Source organism: Salvelinus sp. IW2-2015, linkage group LG34 (assembly GCF_002910315.2).
Source record: "Salvelinus sp. IW2-2015 linkage group LG34, ASM291031v2, whole genome shotgun sequence".
NCBI classification, from domain to species: domain Eukaryota; kingdom Metazoa; phylum Chordata; class Actinopteri; order Salmoniformes; family Salmonidae; genus Salvelinus; species Salvelinus sp. IW2-2015.
In genome coordinates this window covers 5,749,467-5,769,285 of record NC_036873.1, presented here as the reverse complement: position 1 = coordinate 5,769,285, position 19,819 = coordinate 5,749,467, and the positions used below count along the sequence as shown (strand labels likewise).

The following is a 19,819-nucleotide window of genomic DNA, read 5'->3' as shown; positions in this document are numbered from 1 at the left end:
AGATGAAACCAAAATAGAAACTTTTGGGTAAAAACTAAACTCGTCGTGTTTGGGAGGACAAAGAATGCTGAGTGCATCCAAAGAACACCATACCTACTGTGAAGCATGGGAGTGGAAAACATCATGCTTTGGGGCTGTTTTTTCTGCAAAGGACCAGGACGACTGATCCGTGTAAAGGAAAGAATGAATGGGGCCATGTATTGTGAGATTTTGAGTGAAAACCTCCTTCATCAGCAAGGGCATTGAGATGAAACGTGGCTGGGTCTTTCAGCATGACAATGATCCCAAACACACCGCCCCGGCAACGAAGGAGTGGCTTCGTAAGAAGCATTTCAAGGTCCTGAGTGGCCTAGCCAGTCTCCAGATCTCAACCCCATAGAAAATCTTTGGAGGGAGTTGAAAGTCCGTGTTGCCCAGCAACAGCCCCAAAACATCACTGCTCTAGAGGAGATCTGCATGGAGAATGGGCCAAAATACCAGCAACAGTGTGTGAAAAACCTTGTGAAGACTTACAGAAAACGTTTGACCTCTGTCATTGCCAACAAAGGGTATATAACAAAGTATTGAGAATAAACTTTGTTATTGACCAAATACTTATTTTCCACCATAATTTGCAAAAAATAATTTAAAAATCCTAACAGATGTGAGATTTTCTGATTTGTTTTCTTCATTTTGTCTGTCATAGTTGAAGTGTACCTATGATGAAAATTACAGGCCTCTCTCATCTTTTTAAGTGGGAGAACTTGCACAATTGGTGGCTGACTAAAWAYTTTTTKGCCCCACTGTATATACTGTACTATACAGTGTCAGAGGAAGGCCCAAAATATTGTCAAAGACTCCAGTCACCCAAGTCATATACTGTTCTGTCTGCTACCGCACGGCAAGTGGTACCGGAGCGCCAAGTCTATTTCCAAAAGCCTCCTTAACAGCTTCTACCCCCAAGCCATACTAAGACTGCTGAACAATGAATCAAATGGCCACCCAGACTATTTGCATTGACATCCCCCCCTTTGTTTTTACACTGCTGCWACTCGCTGTTTATTATCTATGCATAGTCACTTTACCCCTACCTACATGTACACATTACCTCGACTAACCTGTACCCCAGGACATTGACTCGGTACCGGCACCCCCTGTATGTAGCCTCATTATTGTTGTTTTATTCTGTTTATTTAGTCAATATTTTCTTAACTCTATTTTCCTGAGAAAAAAGGAGAAACCCGCACACTGCTCTTGATGGTATCRCTGCTGRTCTTTAAAGCTCTGACGAAGGCCTTGAGGCCGATACATGAAGCGTATTATTAAAGAGCAGCGATACCATCAAGAGCAGTGTGCGGGTTTCTCTTCTTTTTTCTCATATTATTCAACTGTTACCTTACACCTGCAAAAAAGATAGCTCCGATGTGCGAGTGCCTTTTGAATTTTTAACTCTATTTTCCTAAAACTGCATAGGCATTTCACGGTAAGGTCTACACCTGTGACATTCGGTGCATTTGACAAATACAATTTGAATCGATTTTCTTTTTTTTTTAGCTAGGAGACACAAATCACAGGGAATAAGTACATTGCTGAAGGCGTGGTAAGAGCTACCTTGTCATGGTCCGTGTCGAGTGACAAGCTAGAGGGTTTGTACTACAACTTAAGGCAGAAGTTAAAGTGGAGTTTGAGCACCCTAACCACAACTATTCTCGAGTCCTTGTTTTAATCCCTATGACATGTCTGTCAATAGCCAACCGTCAGTCTTCCTTTTTCACGACACCACAAAAGTTTGATTACTCTCATGATGGGTAAGGGAAAGGGGGACACCTAGTCAGTTGTACAACTGAATGCATTCAACTGAAATGGGTCTTCTGCATTCAACCCAACCCCCTTTGACCGAAGTCATGGYAGCTTCAAATATCCCATAAGAACAACATTTTAACAGTCATTCTGTTTTGAGTTAATGCAACCTTTGGCGCCAACATGGTGCCCATTCAAATTCAACATCTCAAACCCAGTTTGCTCAACCCTGTATATCTACAGCTCGAGGCTAAACCACTGCTACTCCATCTTTCCCATAACACCTCATACTGTGGCTTGACAAAGAATGGAGGCTGAAACCCCAATGGAGATAACAAATATTACCCCTACAAGCTGATCGTCACTCCTCCATTTAATAGTCATGGTTCGGATTGGGGACGGATAATCTGATCCTAGACGTAGCTAACTTCAACCCAATGCACCTCCAGCAGCCCGCAACAATGAAATGTCGCAACAATGAAAAGCCCCTGTAGTGGGTGCATGGATGGGCTTACACACACACACACACACACACACACACACACACACACACACACACACACACACACACACACACACACACACACACACACACACAAAGAGAGAGAGCAGTGTGCAATCAGAGCAACAAGATTTGTGGCCGTTGCCATGTGAAAAGGGCAACCAGTGGAGCACAAACAGCATTGTAAATACCCCCAATATTATCTTCCCCTACTATTCATACTACAACTATTTTCACATTGCTAAAACACTGTACATAGGTGATAATACAGGCCGAACACTGACATATTTACTGTTAAATTATAATATTTTGGGGTTAATGTTGTTTTGTGCCTTCTCACTTTAGTTTATTGTTTATTTCAATTGCTATGGCAATGTAAACACATGTTTCTGAGAGAGAGACAGAAAGAGAACACCCCAGAACCTCACACAACAGAAGGAGCACATGCCTGTTTTTACACAGACTCTGGGCAAATTTGACTTTAATGAGGTATTGGTGAATGGACATAGGACAGGGATCAGCACGCACCGGATGACTGGTTCGCATCACACTCAAACGTGCACTCGAGGGTGTGTTAGTTTGTGGCCGACCTGCACACAGCATGGGGTTAACTTCTGGTATGTGGCTGTGACTGCATGGTGGAAGAGTAGTCTGTGTTTGGGTTTTCCACTTTCATGCATGTTGACCCTATATATAAAGGGGTTTTAACCTATTTTCCATAGATTGCATTTTACAGTCATTTTATGAGTTCATGCAGAAATGTGCAGCCTTATACAACCATATAACATAAATGATAGCCTACACAACCGTCGTTTATTTTCAACATGGGAAGTAATTGTTCTGGTCCTGTAGCAAAGCAACTGAGCATTACCAACGAGGGAATCCTGTTGGCTATTTTATTCTTTCAGACTCCTAGTCGCTTTGCTTTCAAGTTGAACTTGCATGGGAATCAGCAAGGAGAGCAACGAAGGCGTGTGAGCTTCGTTACGTCACCGCATCCTAAAACCGAGGCATCCCGGTAGAAACAGTAGGCTACTGCTGTTAAACCGATGTAGCAGCCGAAGTGCACGCAGATGAACGGTTGTGGACTCCAAAGTGCCATACACGCTTGATGAAAATGTGGCTTTTACGGATTTCRGAGGCGTTGAAAATGTAAATAATGTGGAATAACCGGTGTCGGATTGGTTCCTGTGTGTCACTTTATCGTTTTCTGCGACATGCTCTCAAACAAAATTTGGCAACATTTTCTGGGATTTATCTGAACAGAACTTTGGAGAGTCGGCGTCATCCAGCTCGTCTGGTAAGTAATCTAGRAAATAGCATTGCTTTACACTGATAGAGTAACGATAATGTATTGCATAAAACAATTGAAAATAGCAGGAGTCTTTCATAATGATCATCATCAACATTATTGACATGATAAACTTCCGAGGAGGCTTTAATAGTACATTTTACTGGTAGCCTATGCTTCACAATCTCCAAGATTCCACTCTCACTACACCCACGCACTCACGCACGCACACACACGCACGCACGCACGCACACACACAGACTATAAAGTTATGGGTGAGCAGCAGCATGTGCYGTCCAGAGCGCAGTGCTTTGGAGAGAAAATAGCCTGAACAATAGTGAGAGAGCGCCATCAATCGCATATCGGTCACACTCCCATGCGCACGAATTTGGGAATAAGATATTATTGCACAGTTATTACAACGAATATTCCAACATGAAGATACTTTTTGAATACCATGCGTGTACATGTGCACTGCCTCTCGTTGCACACATCGAAATTCAATTTGAGGTTGTAAATAGGAAAACACTTTTYCCCCACTTAGGCTCATAATAAAAYGTTGTAGGCTATTTGAACCTCACWACTGTATAGGCCATTGTTTACATTAATAGGAACACCATTCACACAAGCGGGATTTAAAAAAATCAAACCTACACCCAAAAAACGATTTCAATTTGCYTGGATTATCTCATAAACACTATTGGCACCGTGCGTAAATGTGCCAAAACATTGTAAGCCTACATTGGGGGAATTGTAATGAAGTGTAATGTTCACTTTATGGATGCATGTAACATGCAATCATATAGGATAATAGTGCATAGGTATTGGCATGACTTTTCCCTATGAAATCCTATTTTATATGATTTGCCTATTATTATATCCAGCCTGCATCACATCCGGCAGTGATTGGGAGTCCCATAGGGTGGCGCACAATTGGCCCAGCGTCGTCCGGGTTTGGCCGTCACTGTAAATAAGAWATTGTTCTTAACTGACTTGCCTAGTTAAATAAAGGTTACACAAAAATACAAAATAGTAATTATAGCCTAGGAAGGAATAAATCATTGAAATTAGATTAGGGAATATAGCCGATCAAAGTTAACCGTTATCTCGGTTCTTAAAGCGGGGGAGCGAGCTGGTTGTTTTATCTTCATGCCAGAAAAGTAGATCCGGGCGTGCGCAACGCGGAGAGATACTAGGCGAATTCAGTGTGGAAGAAAGGGAGCAACGAGAAGAAGTGGAAAGTGGATAGAGTCGCGGAGAGTGAAGTCCACGTAGTTACCATGCAGACATTCGTACCTTACAAACTACATGAAAAACCGCCAAATCCACGCCGTTAATGAGGCAATAGGTATGTAATGTGATCTATTTGTTGTAGCACTTTTCCTGTGAATAATTAAGTTGTTTGTGTGGTTTGTGAATCGGAGTTAAAAGTTGAGATAGTCCGACCGGACTAGTTCTGTCAGTGGCGCTCGAGCAGTGGACTGAAATCAGAGCCCTTTCCTTCCTCCAGTGAAGTTTAACGTTTTAAAGTGTTTAGGAAAGCTATTAAATCGGCTACTATCGAAATGAGAGACTTTGGAAGTTGGTCACTGTTTTACGCCTTTTGTTTATTTGTGGGAATTGTTTTACACATTGTGTTGTGTTGGCGGTTCGGTCATTGTTGCCATTTCTTTAAACAATCCATACATCTGGCTCCCGCACGGCTGCGGTGTCTACGTGAAATGAATAGGAATGGTGACCGTTGGTGGATGTGTTGGACAATTAAACAACAGACAGCAAGCAATGATTTTCACGAAGCTGTTTAGTTTTTGTCTTTTGCCATCTTCCAAGAATATGAATTCTGCAAAAAAGTTCATTATTATACATAACATGTAAATATCATTTTTTTTTTTTTCATTCTTTGATTTGCCAGGAATAGCCTAGTTCAGCAGTTGAAAAATCCTGGATGTGTATACAGACTTAGTTAAAAAAAAACATTGTACATGTATTTATTTGACTTAYGATTGCTTACTAACCTGATATGACCGTGCCATAAAGCCCTACACTGAAGACATGAATAGTTAACCTAATCCTCAGGGGGGAAAAAATATATCCTCAAGGCATACTTTTTTCTTGTTGAAAGTTCTCATGCATGCATTATGCTACTAGCCCCATAAAATGTATAGATGTAGTCTATTGCCTACATACATTCAGCATGATCTAAGGCAGCTGGACAACAGTGTCCGTCATTAGGCTGGGATGTGCTTTTCCAGATGGCAACCCTTTAAAAGCCCAAAGAGCAGCACTGTGTTTATTATAGCACAGCCTACTAGACAGAAAGTAGCCAAGCTCAGGAACTAAGGCCCCAGAGCCAGTATAGAAACAGCTTTTCTGGCTAGAATTSAGTTGTTTTCATCATACACTATTTCCAGGCAYAATGATGTACTTATAATATACATGTGAAATCCAATATGAGCACAAACCTGTATGCCTGAATGTCACTTCCTTTCGTGTTAGACCATCTATTTTGAGTCMGTTTGCATATCTAGTTATGCGAGGACAGTACCACTTTTCCACCATTTCCAATCCTTTCTCCGTGTAATGTATCTGCTTGAGCTATTTTTMCAATGTCATGTAGATCAAAGCATTTCGAAGATGTGCAATTTAAGGCTGATAGAAGGAATTGCGAAATCTGCTTATCATAGCTTTGAAGTCCGYTTTCGCTTGACCTGCAATGGAATAAGTGAGACTTGAACGCCGTACAGCTATTTTGTCACTAMCAATGACCTCCGTCATCATTTCTACATAGAGGGTTGAATTAAATGAGTATATGTTCTGAAGTGAAGAGACTAGTCTCTGAATTGTGCTTTGAAACAGTTAAACTTATTTACGYRGWGTATCTTTTCTGTTAAACCTGTTGCCGAAATATTAAGAGTAATGCCGGCGAAGATAAACAAGTTATTTGGCCTATATCTTTTCTCCCTCTTCCCCTCTAACATAACACCCATTCATCAGCCTGACCATCATTTGTCATGCCATTTAAAGGAGTCCATTGAGGCTCACAGTAAAGAGAGGAGTAAGGTTAGAGACCTTTGTCAAGCAGATATTAACAGCAGCCGTCCACCGTGCCACTGTAAAACCACAATTCTCCGAGGAAGGTTCAACATTTAGCCCGTTTGCTTGTTAGCATAAAGACATATTTTATTATGCTCTTAAATTAAAGCACTGATCCATCCCTATTGAGATTTTCTGAAAAATGTATTAAATCTTGAATTTTATGTTGATTTTTTTTAGCTTGATTCTAACCTTCTGTTTTGTGTGTCTCCAGGTGGWTTGGTAGAGAACACGGTACGAAAATGGGGAAATACTTGACTTCACTGCTCGTGCTGCTCCTGCAGCTCCTCTGCGGCTGCACAGGGAACCAAAGGACGGAGAAGGCATTGGTCCTGCAGTTCACTCACTCTGTTTACAATGCCACCATATACGAGAACTCTGCTGCTAAGACCTACTTGGAGAGTCATGCGAAGATGGGCATCTACATCACAGACCCCACCTGGGAGATACGGTACAAAATAGTGTCAGGAGACAATGAGAACCTTTTCAAAGCAGAGGACTACGTCCTGGGAGACTTTAGTTTCCTGAGGATAAGGACCAAAGGAGGCAGCACTGCCATTCTGAACCGGGAGGTCAAAGACCACTACTTGCTCACTGTCAAAGCTGTGGAGAGGGGCACCGACGTCGAGGCTCGCACCCGAGTCAAGGTCCAGGTCCAGGACACCAACGACCTGAGGCCTCTKTTCTCTCCCACCTCCTACAGCATCTCKCTGCTCGAGAACACGGCCATACGGACCAGYGTGGCCAAGGTCACAGCCACGGAYGCCGACATYGGGACGAACGGSGAGTACTACTACAGCTTCCGGGAGTGGACAGATATGTTCGCCGTCCACCCCACAAGCGGGGTGGTGACGCTGACGGGCAAGCTGGATCACTCTGAGACCAAGCTGTATGACCTGGAGATCCTGGCSGTGGACCGAGGCATGAAGCTSTACGGGAGCAGCGGCTTCAGTAGCATGGCCARGCTGACGGTGAGGGTGGAGCAGGCCAACGAGCACGCGCCTGTCATCACCGCCGTCACCCTGGCGCCCTCGGGCGCCGACCGCGACCCCACCTAYGCCATAGTGACCGTCGAGGACAACGACCARGGACCAAACGGGGAGATCGCGTCGTTGAGCGTGGTGGCGGGCGACCCCCTCCAGCAGTTTAAGGCCATGAGAACTAGTCCCGGGAGCAAGGAGTACAAAATCAAAGCTGTCAAGGATGTAGACTGGGACACCCAGACYTTCGGATACAACCTCACGTTACAGGCCAAGGACAAAGGAAGCCCCCCACAGTTTTCCTCAGCGAAAGTGGTACATGTAACATCCCCTCAGTTTAAAGTGGGCCCCCCTAAATTCGAACAAGCTGTTTATAGGGTCAATCTCAGTGAGTTTGCCCCTCTCCATACACCCGTTGCTATGGTAACTGCCTTGCCAAAGTATCCACAGTTGAAGTATGCTTTCAGATATATGGCAGAGAAGAATCGTTTTGCTATTAATCCAGAAACTGGCTTAATCACCACAGCTGGACCCATCTATGCGGATTATGCCACAAAATTTGAACTACAAGTTATTACCAGTGACAAAAAGGCAGCGACTAAGGTTATCATTGACATTATAGATGTTAACAATAATGCCCCTGAGTTCCAACAGACCTCGTACAAGGCCACCGTTGATGAGAATGTACCCGTAGGGACTAACGTGTTAGCAGTGAAAGCCACTGATCTAGACAGTGGCGAGAACGGGTATGTGACCTACAGCATTGCCAACGTGAGCCCGCAGCCGTTTGTCATCGACTACTTCTCTGGTGTCATCAGCACCTCAGAGGAGCTGGATTATGAGCTGATGCCAAGGATTTACAATCTCAAAATTAGGGCTTCAGACTGGGGTACCCCTTTCCGACGGGAGGTGGAGTCATCAGTTACTGTCACACTGAATAACCTGAATGACAATAAGCCTCTATTCGAAAACGTCGACTGTGAAGTCACGGTGCCTAGAGACCATGGCGTGGGAGAGCAGATAACGACGGTGTCTGCTATTGATGCTGACGAATTGCAGCTAGTGCGGTACGACATCAAAGCTGGGAATGATCTTGATCTCTTTGAATTGAACTCCAACTCGGGTGTGCTTTCTTTGAAACGAACACTAAGCGAAGGGGAGGCAGCTAAAGTGTCCTTCCATAGCTTACACATCAGAGCCAGTGATGGAGAGCATGAGACTGAACCAATGATTATGAACATCATTGTCATCACAGCTCGCAAGCCTGTCCAAGTGAAATGCGTCGATACTGGGGTTGCTACCATGTTGGCAGAAAAGCTGCTTCATGGCACTAAGATCCAAGCCCCAACTGAGCCTGACGATAACTTCATGGACATCCATTCGGTTAACCGCTACTCTCCTCAGTTTGCAGAGTCCTTCCCCAGTGTCATTGAGGTCAAAGAGGACCTTCCAGTTGGGGCTAGGRTAGTCCATCTAAGCGCCTCCGACACAGACAGTGGTTTTAACGGAAAACTGGTGTACGTTATTTCAGGAGGAGATACAGAGAGTCGTTTCATTGTAGATATGAACACCGGTTGGCTTTTGGTTCACACTCCACTGGACAGGGAAACGACGGACCACTACACACTKAACGTCACAGTCTACGATCTAGGAATACCCCAGAAGTCCTCCTCCCGTCTTTTAGACGTTAAGATCTTGGATGCTAACGATAACAGTCCGCAGTTCTTGCAAGACTCATATTCGTTGGAAATAAGTGAAAACACACCAGTGGGCACTGAAATCGTCCAGGTGGATTCCACCGATAAGGACCAGGGAGATAACGGAGTAATCAGGTATTCGATTGTGGCCGACACTGACCAGTTTGCCATTGATGAGCTGACTGGAGTAGTGACGGTGAAAAAGCCGCTGAATCGCGAGGTGCACCCGGTTTACATTCTGAAGATCGCTGCACGTGACCAGGCCGTTAATGAACCTCAACTCGTGTCTACAGTGTTGCTAAAGGTCATTCTCGAGGACGTCAATGACAATCCTCCCAAATTCATCCCGTCAAATTACAGCGTGAAAGTGAGGGAGGACCTCCCGATCGGCACTGTGATTATGTGGCTGGAGGCTCACGACCCGGATGTCGGGCTGTTCAGTCAGGTACGGTACAGCCTCATCGATAACGGGGACGGCAACTTCGATGTGGACAAAGTCAGCGGCGCGGTACGCATCCTGCAGAATCTGGATTAYGAGAAAAAGCAGGTGTACAATCTCACGGCGAAAGCCAAGGACAAAGGGAAGCCCATGTCTTTATCGTCGACGTGCTTTATTGAGGTGGATGTAGTGGACGTAAACGAGAATCTGTATCGCCCGTGGTTCCCCTCGTTTGTGGATAAAGGATTTATAAAAGAGGACGTCCTCATTGGGACATCCGTAATGAAAGTAACGGCTCARGACGAAGACAAAGGAAGAGACGGAGAAATACGCTACTCAATACGGGACGGTTCTGGCCTAGGGATATTCACCATTGATGAAGATACTGGTGAGTTTCTCACTTTCTTTTCCTCTGTCATTACCATATTGCCCCTATGTGGAGGCCCATTTTGTTTATAATTTATTATTTAAGGCACCAAATGGGCATGCATGAATTTTAAATGACTGGGATGCGAAATAGGGTGCAATCCCACGTATCTGTGCAGACTGTGCTCTTCTGCCCATGCCCCCCCCCCTCCCTGAAATATCAGTGGTGGGGGTAAATGGTGAATAGAGGTGAGGTTCGCTTCCTGGAGAACTGCTAAGCTTCCTGATTCCTTTAATTTTTCTGTCTGAGCGAAGAGAATTGATGGCAGGAACAGCTGGAGCAGCTGTGTCCTAGACCTGCAGTAGACATTCCAAACTAGTTGCCGTGGAATTAAGAGGGTTGCTTAGTGATTTTACCCACTGACTCCCCCTTTCCCACACGAGCACTGTTGTGCTGAACACTGCATTTTGTTTCAATGTTGAAAAACGAGTCATATGCAAATTTAATCATGTTTCATGCTGGCTCATCCCACATGAGATGGAACTTGTTTGTATGATGAAAGTTATTTTTCTGTGATTGTCATATCTTCTTTAGTATTGCAAATCTAAATGTTTGTGTTGCTGGCGATATGCCCTTGCTGGCCTCTTTGTGGTCTTACAAAGAAAGTAGTAATACTTTTTTTTCAGCTGCTCACGGACGTTAAAACACCTGTGCCAAGGGTTTAAAAATAAACAGTCTGGAATTCAAACGGTTTTGCCACAAAAAGCTACTGGTCACCCCATTTTGGGTGCGCAGACCTGACTTGCTGCCCTTCATTTTAAACATAGGCACCATACTCTGGGTGGCTTAGTGCCAGTTTTTCCCTTTTAAAATGTATTTCTGCATAGGAATATACATATTTAATGTACAAATGGGCCGGTGAAACTTGATGAATAAACATCAAGTTTTTAGCATATATGTAGTCTATCCCCTAAGTCTGGAAGTTCAATGCAAAGTCTCTGGAAATGTAATTTACAGGTTTTAAAGTAACTAAATGAGAAATTGACGAGAGAATGTTAATTTAGATTCAGGTGGAGGCATACACTTTATTAAGCGGAGTAAATTAGCTGGGCCTTCCATGAACCTGTGGGGAAATCACACTTTCTTTGCTGGTAAATTTAGCATGACGGGATGAGCTGGCATGAAGCATTGCTCCTTAAGGACCATCTGTCGGCTATTGTGCCTGTCCAGTCTTAGTGTGATTGTTCTCTCTGGGGTAGTTGTCAGATTGTTGCTTGTAGATAATTCTACCTCTTTTGTTCAAAGATACAGAGGGAAAATGTAAATAGAGCAAACTGGAGCGAGCCTTTGATTCTTGAAATGCAATTTGAAACTCATCTGAGATTGGTTTAAAAATGGCTTCGGTCCCACTCATCAAAGTTTCCAGAAACTTTCTCACACACAATGCACTCTTTAGGGAATTGACATCTGAAACGAAGTGCCTTATATTTAGGCAACAGAGATTTCTGCTCTGGGGTTTGTTAGTTGAGACTTGGCCCTTGGCTTGGGGTTGTGGATCTTAGGATGAATCTCTGAAGTGTTCTTGTTTCCGTGAAGGACACCCACTTCTTGTTTGATATCCCACTCCTGGATGTATTGGATGCAGGTCACCGGGAGCTCCTGACCTGCTCTTCCTCCCCTGTCCTCGACCTCCATGTCCTTCAGAGTGATTTATCAGGAGTGGCAATGATAGGATTGTCCTGCTATTCAGTCCCGTTGTTAGGGATCACAGCCAGAGSTGGTAGCAAACCAAATATGCCCAAGGCAGCGGTGTGCCTCCTGGGAATTCATGCATTGACTAAAGGTGGTTTGGGGGGTTGGTCTGGGTCTGAGCAGAGGGGGGTGCAAGGTTACCACACGAGGATTATGCTCTACAAGAATCGATGTCAAACACRCCCAGCATCACTTTCACCCAGCCATGCAGCTACAGCTAGTGCTTTCCGACAAGTAGAAAAACAAAGGTTGAGAAGAGAAGAAAACAAATGAAAAAGTGCTAAAACCAAAGGGTACATGCCAGAAGCCACACACACCTTAAGCTCTGGAAAAGTTTTTATGAGAGGGCTAGTATGGGAAGGCTGGCTAACATCTGTGGCTGGTTAAGTTAAATGCCTTTTGGAATCTCATGTTCTCCGTATGCATGCTTTATTTATTCCCTGTATCCTCTTGGAACCCTGGGTTTGAGAATGGAGGGGTAKTGATGAGGAATGTGCAAATGAAAAGGTCTTTAGTGSCAATTTGACTCCCATACCTCTCATCTTACCACCAAGAAGATACCATTTTGGCTCTCAGTTTATCTCCTTAAGCCTAAATCTTGAACTTTAGTTAGTTACTAGCTTAATTTAGTTCAGTGAACAGAGGCGGAAATTAATTTGTCACTTCAGCTTTCAATATATTTTTTTCACCCGTTTCAGGGTTTGTCTTTGCTAACAGCAGTAATTCAACCATTTTTAGGCCAAGATAAGATTAGCAAAACCCAGAAAGTTGTTACTTCTAAGATAGGATCAACATGTTCCCCCCCATCCAGTTCTTATTGTCCGACTGTAGACGGCTATTACTGCCAAACGTCTGGCCCATCTGGATCTCTGGCCCTTGTATTTACGTCTGCACATCACACAAACATGTTTAGAGCTGGGGGTGGGGCTATGTGGAGCCCTGGTGAGTTTTGTGTGCAGTCCAGGCTAATTCTGGCCTCGTGGCTCAGACACTGCTGTTGGGGTTATCGAGCTAATGGGGGCCTGACACACTTAAGGCCAGCTAGGTATGCCCGCTAACCTGATTGATGTTTCCAGGGCCAGGCATGGAATCTAGTTCCTTGATTTAATAAACCTTCAGTTGGAAAAAGGAACAAACAGCTGGAGCTTGAGGTCGCGATACAGAGAGAAGAACAACAAGATGGACTTATTTTATAAAACAGGCTAGTTGAGGCTTCAAGTGAGAGGGTGGTTGTTGTGGTTGGGCGTAGAAGTTAGGGCTGGGAATTGCCAGAGACCTCAACATAAGACATTATCACAATACTTAGGTGCCAATACAGTGTTTATTGTATTTCTCATGATTCTACTGTATATATATATTGCGATTCGATGTTCCAAACATATTGCTCACAATATGTCTGCTGCAGAGGGGCAAGAGGGAGCCATGAAGAAACAAGTTTTGATCAGTCATAGAAATAAAAGTGCTAAAAAGAAAATGGCTCCCTATTTAAAAAGATGGAGAACAAGCTATGAAGGAAAAATACTGGTGCAATTATTTTGGTGCAGGTACAGCCACCTAGCTCCAAACTATATTGCGATATTGTCGATGCTATGTGTATCTTTAAAAAAATTATAATACAACCCCCCTCATCACTAGTAGAAGTTGTTGTTGTGGGGTTGCCGAGCTGGTGAGTGGTATTCGTTTTGGGACAAAGCCACTGGACGTTCCATTCTCTCKGTGCATCTAAATTGAGATCGACTCTTAATGGTCTTCACTCTGCAGCGCACTATAAATGCTTTCACTGACGTTCCTATAAAAAAAAGCCAGTAATGCAGCTGTTGTTGCTTAGGGAAGAGGGAAGGGTGGATGATGTTGTTTGTCATGGGCTGTGCTTGATTAATGGTGAGGTAAGCTATAGGCCTMGGCCCTRTATGTCCCCTACTGGTACGTTGTTGTCGATGCAGACAGTTCTCCAAGTAGATCAATTAGACTTGGTGCTTGCACTAAAGGATTGACTGCCGTTTATGAGGTCAGGGAAGGGTCCTCTGTGATCAATTAAGCATGTCTTTCTGTTAGAACTTCTAATACCTTGTATTTCAGCCTTTGACGCAAAGGGCTAGTTCGACCAGACTCTCTCTCATTGTGTTTCTTCTCCAGGAACTGCTAGTTTTGATGCTGTTTTGACAGCACTATTGAAGGCATGTCTTTAAGTTCGTTAGCCTACTTTGTGAACTATGGTGAACAACCAAGATGTGATAATTCAATTTGCACTCTTTCACTTAACTGGAGGAAGAAGAGCATGGAAAAAAGAGGTGAAAATGCATATTGATGAAAGTCTCCAGGCTTAAAATATACTAGTAGTAAAGCTGAAGAAATGTGTAGGCCTTCATGCACACCGCATGAAGGCCTACACATTTCTTCAGCTTTACTACTGTCATGGGCTGTGCTTGATTAATGGTGAGGTAAGCTATAGGCCTAGGCCCTATATTTTTAACATATAGGGCCTAGGCCTATAGCTTACCTCACCATTAATCAAGCACAGCCCATGACAAACAACATCATCCACCCTTTGCATTTATGTAGGAAAAAGGGAAGGAGTCTCAAACAGCCCCAGTGAATCGCCTCTTCCGTCCAGATGCTCGTTGGATAATGTATGCATTGCCCTTTGCTCATTGGATAATGTATGCATTGCCCTTTGCTCATTGGATAATGTATGCGTTGCCCTTTCGCTTCAAGTTGGAGGCAGCCGGTGTGCTGAAAGAGCTCTTTGTGGAAGCAAATGAAATAGTTTGATGTGTAATGGCAAAGTTCTGTGAGCTTGTGTTGTCCCCTCTTCAAATTGGGCCTTCCTCCCCCTCTCTTCCCCAAATTGTCCCCCCATTGCCCTTCCTGTCGAGAGCAAGGTAGGGCCGACCCTCAGTGATGCCAGATAAGGGAGGTATTTGCCGAATGGTTTTGTMTTTTCATGTTTGGCTTCCTTCACTATCCCAGGGTGAGTGGGGTGGGGGGCGATAGTGGGAGGCGATAGCCGTGTCTGCACAACCAAAGCTTCATGGGAGATTGATTGAACCCAAGCACCCGTGCCCGGTCCCTTCTATTTTTTTGATTCTATACGCAGAAGCTGAAGCCAGAAGTGTGACTTCTTCAGCACACTGAAAAGAGCCACATGACTTGTAATGGTCTTTGCTTGASCACCGTTGCTGGGGCGACGGGACCAGGAATGTGCAGCGGGCAGAAGTTGATTGTAGGGTGCTAAATGAAAAGCACACTTTCATTTGTTGCTTCTCTCAGCCCATTAAGTATTTTTTTGAAACCTGTAAAGGTGCCGCGTGCAGATGGCGTGCTCGATTGCGAATGAACTCTTGTCATGCTAATCGAGTCAATTGAGACAAACGGCTAATAATGATTGGGGMCATTTTCTTTTCATGTAAACTACTGTACATTTAAAGTAATGGTTGCACAGAGATTCTGCAGACACATACAAGACTGCAGTAACTACATGTTTGTCACACATTTGACAGGAAAGAAAAGCATCAAATACATTTTAGTGAAGTTTACTGGGATAATTAGAATGATGAAACTTGGGTCAAGAAACCATTTTGTTGTTCAGTTCTCTATCTTGGCGTGTGTTCCCATGTTMCTTTGAAAATACCTGCAGTTCCYTGTGRCATGTTCACCTGAATGTGAAGTCGTTGTTTTCCGATCATTGCCCCAATCAAAATGGAGTTTACCGCAGTGAAGGGGGTAACCGACAGAGGCTTAGCTGGTTGTTTATTTTCTCTATATTATGCATTGGCCTTCAAAGCGTAACTGACTGAATGTCAAAGTGAAATGGTACTTGGCGCAACGAGTCTTGAGGTTTCATGTGTTGAGAGAGAGCCACTTAAAATCAAACAGCGAGAGATGAAGATGCTCCTTTCGAATTCCCCATCCGTCATGTTCGCTGTTAAGCTGCCAATGTAGAGACCAAAGACAGGAAACATCAGAATTACGGTAGCATGACCAGAGACAGCAGCTTAATGGCACTGAGTTCAAGTCCCGTGTTATACAGATGGAGAAGTGACATATTTAGGCCTAGGTGCCATGGTTGCCTCTTAGGGTTAGAAAGCTTGGGATAGAAAATGCTGCCCAAACATGCATTTAAACTCCAATACTGTCCCAACATTCCTGTCATACCTCTCAACAACTGTAATGCCTCTTATTTATATATATATATTCATTTTTTACCTTTATTTAACAAGGCAAATCGGTTAAAACTTCTTATGGCTGCAATCCCATTAACGGGATCGATATGACAACAGCCAGTGAAAGTGCAGGGCGCCAAATTCAAACAACAGAAATCTCATAATTAAAATTCCTCAAACATACATGTATCTTCTACCATTTTAAAGGTAATCTTGTTTTATCCACCAACGTGTCCGATTTCAAATAGGCTTTTCAGCGAAAGCACCACAAACGATTATGTTAGGTCACCACCAACTCACAGAAAAATTCAGCCATTTTTCCAGCCAAAGAGAGGAGTCACAAAAGCACAAAAAGAGATAAAATTAATCACTAACCTTTGATGATCTTCATCAGATGATACTCATAGGACTTCATGTTCACAATACATATATGTCTAATTTCGATTTAAGTTCATATTTATATCCTAAAACCTCAGTTTACATTGGCCCATGTAGAAATGCCTCAAAAATATCCGGAGAAATTGCGAGAGCCACGTCAAATAACAGAAATACTCATCATAAACTTTGATGAAAGATACATGTTTACATAGAATTAAAATACACTTGTTCGTTAATGCAACCGCTGGTGTCAGATTTCAAAAAGCTTTACGGCAAAACACAATATTCAATAATCTGAAAACAGCGTTCAGCCACAAAAGCAAGCTATACAGTTACCCACCAAATTGTGCAGTCAACAAAACTCATAAAAAGCATTATAAATCTTCACTTACCTTTGTTGATCTTCGTCGGAATGCACTCCCAGGACTCCCACTTCCACAAGAAATGTTTGTTTTGTTCGGTAATGTCCATCATTTATGTCCAAATAGCTATTTTTGTAGCGTGTTTGGTAAACAAACCCAACGTCAGGAAGCGCGTTCACTAAAAGCTGACAAAATGTCCAAAAGTTCCGTAACAGTCCGTAGAAACATGTCAAACGATGTATTGAATCAATCTTTAGAATGTTGTTCAAATAAATCTTGACTAACGTTCCAACCGCAGAATTACATTGACTTCAGATGAGCGATGGAACAGAGCTCCCTCTCATGTGAACGCGCATGGTCAAAGCATGGTCAGGTCATGGCAGACCTGACTAATTCCTGTCTCATTCGGCCCCCCTTCACAGTAGAGGCATCAGACAAGGTTGACATCTAGTGGAAGCCGTAGGAAGTGCAAACTCATCCATATCTCGCTGTGATTTCAATAGGATCTTGGTTGAAAATCGACCAACCTCAGAATTCCCACTTCCTGTTTGGATTTTTTCTCAGGTTTTTGCCTGCCATATGAGTTCTGTTATACTCACAGACATAATTCAAACAGTTTTAGAAACTTCAGAGTGTTTTCTATCCAATATTAATAATAATATGCATATATTAGCAACTATGACTGAGGAGCAGGCCGTTTACTCTGGGCACCTTTCATCCAAGCTACTCAATACTGCCCCWKCAGCCATAAGAAGTTAAGAACAAATGCTTATTTACAATGACGGCCTAGGAACAGTGGGTTAACTGCCTTGTTCAGGGGCAGAACGACACATTTTTACCTTGTCAGCTCGGGGATTCAATCAAGCAACCTTTCGGTTACTGGCCCGACGCTCTAACCACGAGGCTACCTGCCGCCCTCAAATAGGCGGTATATAGGGGGCGGCAGGTAGCCTAGTGGTTAGAGCGTCGGGTCAGTAATCGAAAGGTTGCAAGATCAAATACCACTCTAATCTCTGAAGACAATAATAATTGAATGAAAAAATAATCAACCTTTGTAAATGTCAGCACGGCAGCCTCTTGGAAAATGAGAGCTGGCTTATATTTCAAAGCGCCTTATCTGTCTTCAAAAAAAGACCTTTCCACAGGAACCATTTACCGCAGCGCATTGAGTACAGTCGGTGTCAGTGGGCAACTATCTCAGGGGGCTTCATAAACATTTTGTGATAAGGGGAAGACAGACGGTGCATCGCGCCCACTATTGTCAGAGGAACGGGGCATGGCACCGGAGGGCCGGGAGGTAACAGGTCTTAAATTTATAACGTGATATTAAACCAGGTGCCCAGCTCACAGGCCCGCTCTGAGGCTTTCGAAATAACACTGCACTCTGGTGACAATGGAAACTGCCTGGGCATGTCCCAATAGGCTTCCTCAACTGGAATTAATTGGCTAAATTCTGCCTGAAAAAAAGAGAAAAATCCCATCAGGCATGTTCTCATTGCATCACTCCCCTTTTGTTCATTAAAGACTCTCTCTCTTTCACTGTCTATCTTGCTACATTCTCCCCTATTCCCCTCACTCCAGATGAATGCAGCCATTCTTTCATTTCTTTCCTTGGGCCAGAGAATCTAGAATATGATTCTTATTTTATTACACAGTGTCATGAAGCTATAGTTTTGAATATCCATGCCGCTTTAAAACATGAATGTGCCACTGGTCTGCTAATGCAGTTTTAGTCCTTTTAAGACTATACGATTAGGTCAGTATGTAGAGTGAAGCACACATTGTTAAGTTGTCTGAAATGATTCAGTTTGTCTAAAGTTTTAAGGTACCGTTTTCCTTAAGCCCAGCTGTTGATAGCRCTGTTTTATGCCTCCGGTGGCGATTGTATACAAAATGCACAATGATGCGCGAAGCGGAAGTGGTTGGTGGGGGCACAACGCAGAGGATCATCGGGTCAACGAGAGATCAAATTGCATTTTGTTTTGTCACGTGCGCCGAATACAGCAAGTGTAAACTTTACTGTTAAATGCTTACTTACGAGCCCTTTCCTAACAATGCAGAGTTAAAAAGTATGGAAATGAGCTAAAATGAAGGGGAAAAAAGGAATTTGTAACACAATAAAATAACAATAATGAGGCTTTATACAAGGAGTACCGGTACCGAGTCAGTGTGCTGGGGTATGAAGAAGTTCAGGTGATTGAGGTAATAGGGACATGTAGGTAGGGGTKAAAGTGACTAGGCAATCAGGTTAGATAATAAACAGAGGAGCAGCAGTGTGTGTGAAAGTGTGAGTGTGTTGGTGTGTGCGTGTGGCATCAATATGCACATGTGGTATGTTTTGAGTTTGTAAGCATGTGTGTGTGCGTCGGAGTCGGTGTAGTATGCATGAGTGTGTGGGTAGTCCAGTGAGTGTGCATAGAGTCAGTGCAAAAAAATATAATGGGTCGGTGTAAATAGTCCGGGTAGCCATTTTATTAATAACTATTCAGCAGTCTTATGGTTTGGGGGTAGAAGCTGTTGGTTTGGTTTGGTGCTCCGGCACCGCTTGCCGTGCGGTAATCACACGGCAAGCAGAGAGACATGCACTTTTGTGTTGAGAGACTGTGTGAACTCATCATGCAGCTGTTTGGATGATGGTTTTCCCGGATCTACACTAACGTACTGAATACCCCCTGAATGCTGGTCACTCTTCAAAGCGCCACCATATTTGGTCAATGMCCCCGATATGGTCTTTGCCACTTCAATAGCCTGCTAAGTCCTCTTTTGCATGGTGATTCTAAGCCTTTAGCCGATGTGTTACCGTGTGTAACTCGAGCTGTCTGCAGTATTCAGAAATATCCACCATTCTATAAAGTAATAAAGACGATGAGTGCGACAGCGAGCCCTGTAGGCTATGTGGTCATCCCATGAGGTGGATTTTTTCCTCCTTTGGCTGCACTTCATAGCCTTGTGAATTTTTCAAAAGTTTCAGGAATTAATACTTACAGTATGGACTGAAAAATGTTGGAAGTGCAGG

The 19,819-nt window shown here is 43.5% G+C and overlaps 1 protein-coding gene across 1 annotated transcript in view; it reads left to right on the top strand.

Annotated features, from left to right (window-relative positions):
- Window positions 1-4,788: 4,788 nt before the first annotated feature.
- fat1a (FAT atypical cadherin 1a) overlaps window positions 4,789-19,819 on the top strand; it is a 102,359-nt gene continuing 87,328 nt past the window's right edge. Inside the window, exons 1-2 of the mRNA XM_070437152.1 lie at window positions 4,789-4,920; window positions 6,880-10,169. Coding sequence (XP_070293253.1) covers window positions 6,908-10,169 — 3,262 coding nt within the window. The 5' untranslated portion in view covers window positions 4,789-4,920; window positions 6,880-6,907. The remainder of the gene's footprint in view (window positions 4,921-6,879; window positions 10,170-19,819) is intronic.